Source organism: Lissotriton vulgaris, chromosome 7 (assembly GCF_964263255.1).
Source record: "Lissotriton vulgaris chromosome 7, aLisVul1.2, whole genome shotgun sequence".
Taxonomy (NCBI): Eukaryota; Metazoa; Chordata; class Amphibia; order Caudata; family Salamandridae; genus Lissotriton; species Lissotriton vulgaris.
Genome location: NC_141695.1, coordinates 784,119,784 through 784,129,242, shown reverse-complemented (window position 1 = coordinate 784,129,242; position 9,459 = coordinate 784,119,784). Strand labels below are relative to the sequence as shown.

Here is a 9,459-nt window from a genome sequence, read left to right as displayed (position 1 = left end):
GGTTAAGATGGGTTAGTGTTTAAGGGTGTTGGGGTATTTTAAGGAGTAAGGGTGGGTTATGATTATGGGGTGCAGGGGTATTTAAAGGGAGCAGGGTGGGATAGGCACACAATATGAGACATGGCATGAAGGGCGGAACGTACCACACGCCCCCAGCGTTTGTCACACCCCCAGTGCAACGCAGACATGCCCACAAGGGACTACTTTGCTGGCACGGTTCTTTTACCTTTTAAATGCATATGGTGGGCGTCTGCATAGCCTATGTCCTTCGGCTGCAACTGCCCTTTCCAACGCTGTATTGGGTGTTGTGATTGGTGCTGTGGTTCCTGAGATTACCCGCCTGAAAGGTTTGGGCTCTCTCTTTATTATATTAGTATGGATTATGAATGCTGAATTACAGATACCAGAATGTAAAGAAAATACAGCACAGACATTAAAAGCCAGTATGTCAGCTTCTTGCAGAACTCGAGAATTGAAGAGGAGGCACTGATGTGAAAAGGGAGGTTGTTCCATGCTTTGGAGGTTACATGGGTGAAGGCAAGGCCTCCGGCTTGCCAGTGAGAGTCAGGCTGAGCGGAGGTTACTGGAAGGTGTGTAGAAGTGTAAGTTGATATTCAGGTATGCAGGAATGGTTTTGTGTAGTGCTTTGTATATGTGTGTGAGCAGTTTGAATCAGATTCGTTTGTTGATTGAGAGCCAGGTTAGTTCCCTGAGATGAAGGGTGGTGTGGGTGCGGCAAGAGAGGGTGACTGTTTTAGAACTTACAATGATTGTGTCTGTGCTTCTTCAGCATCTGTACACTACCCTATATTGCACTCATCAAGTGGTAACATAGACTAGGCAGACACATTTATGTTCAACTGTGGACAAAAAGGGAAGGATGCTTATAGTGGTTAATGACCTTAAGCCACCACTTTAGGGAAAGAACATTGGTACTGAGAACCTGGACAGCAGGGACCCAGTACACCTGCATTAAACGCCAGGCAAAATGTGCGGGTGGTGGGGTACTGCAACAGAAACCCAGTTTCCTATAGCTGGCAACTTGGAGTACTGTACTCTAGTCCAGCACTACAGGTCCCACTTAGCTATATTCTATGCATGCTGCTTTACATCTAAGAATGTCACTCAGATATGGGATGCTAGTCGGGCTTTAAGGGGGCCGGGTCTCACCGGCAGATTTTTAAAGGGGTCCTCGAAACAGGTCTCTATCGAACTCTTATTTGTGCCCTGACACAGGAGGTCCGTTTTTCCCCGGACAGAAGTGACAGCAGGCACAGTGGAGAAGTTACCGCATGAAGTCATACCAGGTGAGCGTTGTAGGGAAGGTAAATCATTTAAAGACACTCCTTATCTCTCTGGATTTCCCTTCTCTTTTTGACACGTAGGAGCAACAACATTGTTGTGGTGTCGTCAGGGCTTTAAGTGGAAGCTTTTTCAATATTATATGCAAGCCATAGTTGCTGCTTATCTTATGCAACTAACAACCATTGACAAAGCCAATAGACGTGACTTGTTGTAGGTATGATGTTACTTGTTGTATCATTATCTGGATACAATGACAGAAACAGCAAAAGACAAGTCGGGCGGCACACTATGTGAGGCACAGATTTTTAGCGTGCGTGACAGAAACAGCAAAAGACAAGTCGGTGGCAAAGTATGCGAAGCACACATTTTTAGCGTGCTTGTTGTTAAGCCACCTTGAGAGACTCCCCAGTTTTTTCATCCCACTGAAAGCACTGGATGCTTGTAACAACGTCCATCCAAGCAGATCTTCCCAAGCACTTTTCTCACCAAACATGCCTGTTCAGGACCAAAATATCAGACTGGACAACCCAGTGCAGTAATCATATAAATAGATTAAGATCATATGAAATACCACAAAAAGACTTGCATGAACAGTTGTGCAAAGCTGCATGCCCACCAAAAAAAACATGAAGTGCACGATTGTCTCAACCTAATATACACTTATTTTGACTTGTACTTGTGTTGATTGACTATTTACTCGTGTAATATTGTGCGAACTCCTATGCTGCGTCTGTAAAACGTACATTTTTTGTTGAATTTTTGTCCTGAATTTTTACATTCACTGTCCTGAATTTGCACTCGAGCCAGTTGGTCACACAAAAGTAGTTTATGATCTCACAGCTGTGTACATCCTTGTTGGAAGTCTCTTACAATAAATCTATTTTGAAGTACATCGTCGTTTATGCAGTATTACAGCGATCTACCCAAACATATTCCTACATATGATACGACATCGTATACGCTCTACAAGTTTGACTTGAAGATTTTACCAATCACGTTACGACTTCCTGGCCAGATGACACCTGTGGCAGCGAAATGATAACAACAATAACCAATGAGACGCCAAGACGCGAGTGCCTCTTATCATGTCCTCCAATAGCGCTCGCACCTACAGGATGCACGCTCTCGAGAGATCTGGCCGTTTCGTGCCGGAAGTGTGGCGGAAGTAGATGCTTTGCCTTGGAGACCTGAGCGTGAGGCTGTGGACGACAGAGGGCGCAGTGCCTGGGATGCCAAATGGCGCTGTGCTTGGGGAAAGGAGGGGAGCGGAGGAGGCGGCGGCAGATATAAGAGCTGAAGTCGGCCCGCCTAGTGTTTCACTCTCGCCTGGCTTTGGTTCTCCTGTTGCTTGTCTCCGCTCAAACCCAGAATCTTGTCGCAGACCACCGCCACCATGCAGCGCTCTGACGAGGTGCACCGACTAACGGAGGGGGTCTACAAGGTGAGGGCACAGGTGCAGCTTACAGAGCGGTCTCAGTCTGCAGAAAAGGTTTCGCTTGTTTTTTGAGTGGGATGGGGTGGGGCAGGGTAGGGTAAGGGGCGTGGCTGCTTTTAGCTGACAGATGTGCCAAAACCTAGAAACACATGCTAAACCATTTTTGTCGAGCTGTCGGAAGCTTTAAGAGGGATATAGCAAACCTGTTTAGTCATAACAATAGTTTTCCTAACATAATCATGCCCTTACATTCCGAAAAGGAATCGTACCTAAGGTGGACTTTCGTGTTTACCTTCTTTTTGTGGTTGTGGTTCTGTTAGCACGGTTCTCCTTGATTGAGATAGAAATGGGGGTTCTTGCTTTGGGTTGGGTGGAGTGGTCTTATTTCTGGGTTAGGTATACTATGTTTTGTAAAGGATGGGCATGTGTTCTTCTATGTTACCCTAGAGGGTTTGAGTTTGGTATGTATCTTTTGGAGATAGCTATTATTTTGAATGGTTGTATCCTTTGTTCTGACAGAGGGTTCGTTTACAATTACCGCTTCCCCCACGCCAGATTTGCAGCTGGTCCTGATTCTCCCCCTCCCCTTTTTTTTTCTTTTTCTTTTCTTGGCCATACTTTTTTTTCATGGCATTTCGTCTGTCTTTTTCCTAAATTATATTACTTGCCTTTACGTCAACGATATGTTATGTATACGCTTCAAAGTGTTCTCAAAACATTTCATTTTTTTTTATAATTGTGGGATGAAGGAATATACATTCTTCCTTTGTTTTTGAAGGGGGTCTGTGTGTTTTATATATTGTTGTGTTCGATGTATAGGAGGTGGTGTAGATAGTTCCCTGGAACGCCATACCCAATGTAATGAGTGGAGAAAGATCTTTGGTTATGCTTTGGTGAGGTTGCCTCTTGTTTTTAGTTTGGAGTCTTTTTGGGGTGGCTTAATCTTTGAAGGGTGGGCAGTTCACATTTTTGCTACGCTAGGTGGGATGATCGCAGTGAACCCCTTATTATTATTTATTTTTTTGGGTGTGGAGGCGATGTTCTTTGTTAGGGTTTACTCCTTGTGTTGATTTGAGAGGCGGGCACAGTGCTTATGTGTCTCAGTCTCCTTTCCCTGAACGCTAAACGCAGCGGTCTGAATGTCTGCTCTTATTCAACTCCTATTTTAATTTTGTAGCATGTTAAGTCAATCTATTTAGTCATGTCATAGCCAATCGTACATCTACCCAACCACTCGCTGGCACATTTTCGTCTGGCATCTCCTTGCAGATCAGAACTAACACAGCTCTTAATAATCCCACTAACAGGAAGATGGCTTAGTGAGTAACTATTTGCAGCTGACATCTGTGACCTGCAGGTCAAGCTTGACTCTTGGCATCCCGTCCGTGTACCGTTCTGAGGTCAATATATTAAGTTCGATTAAATTTGTGTATAGTAGCACTTCCTATTTGCAGTGCTTAGAAATGGGGAAAGCACATAATTATTACTCTTGGTCCTCAACACCTTTTTAATTTACTCTCACCGAATGCTTGCCACGCATTCCACATACTTTCCACCGGCCTCATCTCTTGGACCCTTATGCATCTTTAAGGCATGCCTTTAATGACACTCCTACAGCTGCCGTCACCATTCTAGATCTTATGTCACTGCACAATCATCTGCACCTCGCACTCTCCTACGTACTGCCACCCATCTAGGTAACAACTCTTGCCACCGACTGAGGAGCCCAGTCACCCTTTCCTAAAAACCTCCCACAGATTTAGATTCTTCTTCACTCTCGTATTCAGATCTCATGCATCCTCGCTTCTGCCATGCTACCTGTAACCCCACTAATATGGAGTAATACTGAATTCTATTTTCCACATGACTTTTGAATGCAGACCCATCCATATACGTTCTATCATTTGTTTTGCAGATCATCTTTAAAAAAAAATTGTTGTGGAAGGGAATAAACGTTTATTAAAATAATTTAACAGTCCTAATTTAAACAGTGCACTGTTTTTGTACAATTAAGTGTGTAAATCTGAGGACTTTTCATTTCCAATTTTTCTGTTTGTTGGGTATTGGATGTTTATTTATATTGCGGCATTGCAGAGCATTTGTAAATGTGCAGTGTCAACTCGGTGCAAAATCATGTCCCAGTATGGATGGGCTGCAGCTCTCTGCTCAAGCAGTGGAATGACAGTTGTCAGAACCCCCAAATTATGGTGGCATCGTCGCGTTTTGTCATCTGGATACATCATTTACAGCGCCGAAGTCTTCTGTAAAATAATTTCTATATTGTTTGTTACTCAATTGTGTTCGCTGGAAGCAAAACAGGATTGCGACTGTCAGATGAAAGGCTCCTACAAGTAGTGGCGTCTCCAGAGGTGACCAGATGGTGCCCGTGCCCCCACGCTATTTGTCTTTCCCCACCACTACTGTTGCTGAGTGTGCCAGGAGGCGACACAAAAAAAAAATAATTCACTACTCTTCACCAAACACATTAATTTATACAATTACCTTTCGTTGCAAAGCTGTGCTGTTAGTTTGCTTAAAATATACTTCTGGTTATATGTATATTTATTTTCATTGTGATTCCTAAACTTCTCTGCCACTAAGTAGTTCGTGGGCAGCTGTTGGTTCGTGTAGTATTTCTACAAGAGTCAGTTGCATAAACCTAGCGTAAACTAGTTTTATATGGGTGTCTAAAAAGTATTTCTTTTTTCTTTACATTTCTGGAAGGTGTCATTGATCATGTACATATCCGTTGCTTTCTGTGTTTCACAGCAGCTGTTAAAATTCTCGTTCGGAAACAATAGTCAACAGTGTTCCTGGGTGGACAGGTTGGTAGTCTTTTAGTGGTGGTTTCTAGATCATTGTGGTTATATGTTCGCGGCATCAAAGGTGGCAGAATATGTTTGTCTAACATTCTTCCACAATAGCGTTATGCGACATGTCATTTCTGATATGTACTAGTGAATTTTTACCATTCTGTGAAATCCACTTAGTTTGTTTCCTTAGCAACGCACTCTAGCCCTATAGGAAAGTAGTATTCCTCTATGTAGCTTTATTTAATAATATTGTGTTTCTTTTGTGTGTATGGCACACTTGACTCGGAGAGAAAGTGTGCAGTAAGCGCGGCACATAAAACGGAACACTTATTTCCCTAAACCACATATTTCTGGTAAAAAAAATGCCTGCCAGAAATGCCCTTTGTCCCGTTATCAGATGGTAAACAGTAGCTGGTTTCATTTCATTCGTACTAAGAGCCTCTAAACACATCTTTTCAACACCTCTCTTCCCTCATTAGGTTAAGATAACATATCTGTATCGGTGTATCATAAAAGGCATGTTTCCCCTTTTTTTTGTGTTAAGAGCCACATCGCCCTGTTTACTGTATTACGCTTCTGAGGTAAGTTTGATCTTTTTACTCTAGAATTATGATGCTTGAAGCCCTGCGTAATAAGCAGGACATCCTAATTATTCACTAGCTGTCCGATCTGTAATGGATGTCTGAGAACAATGTAATTAATTGCACATGACTCCTGCGAGAACAGAATGGACATCTCGTTTTGTAGGTAGTGCTTGCGCGCTTCATTTTCTCTGGAAATGCTGCTGACTTTAGTTATGCAGATAACTTTGAGTAGATCTTTCCCGGATCTCCCCATTCTTTAGTTTTGTTACAAATTTTGAGCGTTGTGTTCTAGCATTTACCATATTTAATGGCTGGCTGTTTCAATTTTTAGTTTCAGAGTTTATTGTGGCCCGTTGTAAAGATTTGAATATTGCTTGCCGGATCACACTAGTCGGCAATAATTGGGTTGATAGTGTCCTTCACAACGTTTCTGTTTTCCCTTTCCTTTTTATAGCATATTTCCTGTCTTTTAAGAGTTCCACAGTTGAGAGCATGTGCTTGAGGGCAATCAACCTGCATATAGGCCTTGGAGTCTCAGAGTCCCCACTGAGAGAGTCCACTGCGTATGGGGAGCCTCTCGCAACAGAGATGGGGAAATGATACCACTTCCCCTGGGATCACAGCTTACTGGACTTTGGACGCAGCTCTGACTCGTCAACGTGTTTGTGTCCCCCTCTCCCTCCCCCTCCTCTTTCCATGCTGTGTCTCTCACCCTCCCCTCCTCTTTCCCTCCTCCATCCTCTCTCTTCTTCGCCTGCTTCCACTCCCCCTCCCCTGAATCTCTCCCCTTGCCTGCTTTTTCCCTTATGTATATGTCCTTTTTGTTTGTCTGGACCTTACATGTAACTATGTTTGCCAAGCTCTAATAACTGTGTAACCTTTGTAATGATGTAACCTGCAACTATGATCTGATACTCATGTAAAGCGCTCGGATACCTCCGGGTCTAGCCAGCGCTATATAAAACCTTTAAAATAAATAAAGTAAAATTGTCAGTCGTGCATTGCTTTGTCACATGAAAGAAGGCTTGGTCCTTCTCCCAACTTTAAGTAAAACTGGAAGCTCTTTCTTTGTGACGATTGGTTTAAAAAAAAAAACGAAAAAAAACTGAAAACCGAGGTTACCTTGAAGCTGTGTAGGTTTTAGTCCAGAGTAATTGGGTGTATGATAACTGGGCCCTCTTAAGAGAAGCAAAAGCGGATTCCCAGTGAACAGTTCGGAAGGAGTGTTGTCAAGCCGTGTTTGTATCATCAGTCCAGCTTCCCTATTCAGGGAAGATCAGGAGGAGATCCAGCTTGCTTAGATGTCAAAAGGTGCAAGGTTCCTTGAGTAGATAGGTGACTCCTCCATTCTTTGCTCTGCACCTTTTAGGAGCGGAAGGAAAGTATGATTGTCTTTTTAACTTTTCCAAGCAAAATAAATTGGTAACTTGGACTTGGGGTATGATGCACCACTTTGCTGTGTTCTCATTATTCTACCCATCTGTCTGTTGAGAAAATATGGGTTAAGAGCTGTTGGATTTGAGCATCCAGTAGATGTGTCTCGGTCAATAGCCCTAAACTACACTGGTGCACCTGCATGATATGTCTCCGTGCAGTGATATGGTGACATATTCCACTTCTTCCTTTGTGTTGTACAAGGTGCTAAATCTTTTGAATGCCTATGTTTTTGTATCGCCACCTGAAAAAAAAACTGATCGTGTCAGTATATACATGTATGTGTGTAAATATGTGTCATGTATATGGTCCCAGGCACATATGATTGGGACACAAACATGTCTTGTTCTTTTTCATATTGACTGCTGTAGAATGATACCAAAGACGTTTTTTACGGCTTTATGTCAAATTTAATCAACTGGTAATTGTCCGTCAACAAAGCACAGCCCCATGTGCCCATCATGAGCCTGGCTTTCCTCCTTGAATTAACACAATACTCCCTTTTCGGACATTAAAGCCTGGGAACTCCTGGCCACTTAATAGGACTTGAAGCTACTTTCTTAAACACTTAAGTGTCAGTGTGGCATGATGCACTAAATGTTCTTTTTAACACGTATTCGCTGTACCTTTTCCACGTGATTAGTTACAATTGGGAGATTGTATTAGCAGTAAGGAGTGGTTCTCATTTTTCGGTCAAACTATAGCCTTTTTTTCCTTAGTCCAGAATGCTGTGGCACTCACAAAGGTATCTCTCAATACGTGGAAATGAGCAATATCATATTTGTCGTTGGTCTAAATGGTTTTGCATTGAACTGTAGCATGTTGATTGTGGATTTGTATAGTTTGCAGATGAAGAAGACTAGAATGCTTGACTGACAGTTATTCATTAACGCAGAGTTTTTTTCTATAGTTGGAAATATGCTTCAAAACCTACTTTTCAGAAAGGGGTACAATAATTGCAACATATTTTCCCGGCATGCCTTGTATTGGATTATTTCATCACAGGTATCCAACTGAGTGGTACCCCTGCGTTTGACAAGGTCGTGCTGTCTCTTGTTTATGCTAGGTAACTCCAGCCTTATCTGACATACAAAGCCATAAGGCACTCCCGTGACCTTACTAATCTCTGATTTGCTGAAAGTCTAAATGTTGACATTTTACTAAAACATTTTCAGGTGACGTTATTTCAGAGAATGCTATGCTTCGTTTTCAGTAGCACTGTGGTACAAACTTAAAAACTTGGAAAGTATTGGCAATGTTATGTTGCACATGTGTGGCGTCTGCTAATGATCTGCCCCAGACTGAGCACCAAAGGGTTTTCAGAACATTACGTGATTTTGCAAATAGATTGTAGGCAGCAGGTAAAGACCCACTGTCCTTGTGGCATGCTCTTGTCCAGTGTGGTCAACAAAAGACAATTGACACTCACTTTGCTCATTTCATATTTTTCTGGCTTCCCTTTTGTAAAGCTGTACAAAGAAGCTATCCTCCCAACAAGGCCTGTAATAATTGTATGCATGTGCCATTTCTTTGGCGGTGAATAACACATCTGTTGGAGTGATTCATCGCTGAGTGGAACGTGGGTGTTATGGGGGCGTTGGTGTGGGCACTGCCTACCTGCGATGAAGCAGTCCGACGTTCTGCTCGGGGGTGGCAGTTTGTGTCTCGTGTGCTTGAATGCGATGTCTTCTGTAAGGTGATGTTCCAAACGTGTGCAAGCGTCGGCTTACCGCCCCCCAGAGAGAGAGAGAGAGAGGAAAGGCTTTCCTTGGGTATGTAGCTTAAGAGAACATTCATAATTATTCCACAGAAGCCGAGTTCCCTTTAGAGTGATTTGCACTTAATAAGCAGGCAGTGGTATGCTTTGCTTCCCCCTCATTGCCTCTGC

The 9,459-nt window shown here is 42.9% G+C and overlaps 1 protein-coding gene across 4 annotated transcripts in view; it reads left to right on the top strand.

The window, feature by feature from the left end:
- The first annotated feature begins 2,476 nt into the window (after positions 1–2,476).
- Positions 2,477–9,459, top strand: part of BAIAP2 (BAR/IMD domain containing adaptor protein 2) — a 491,109-nt gene continuing 484,126 nt past the window's right edge. The window contains exon 1 of one of the 4 annotated variants that reach the window (XM_086931035.1): positions 2,477–2,746. In XM_086931035.1, the coding sequence (XP_086787161.1) occupies positions 2,699–2,746 (48 nt within the window). In that variant the 5' untranslated portion in view covers positions 2,477–2,698. Of the gene's footprint in view, positions 2,747–6,114; positions 6,135–9,459 lie in introns of those variants that run through there. The other 3 variants (XM_086931033.1, XM_086931032.1, XM_086931034.1) reach the window with 3 other exon arrangements.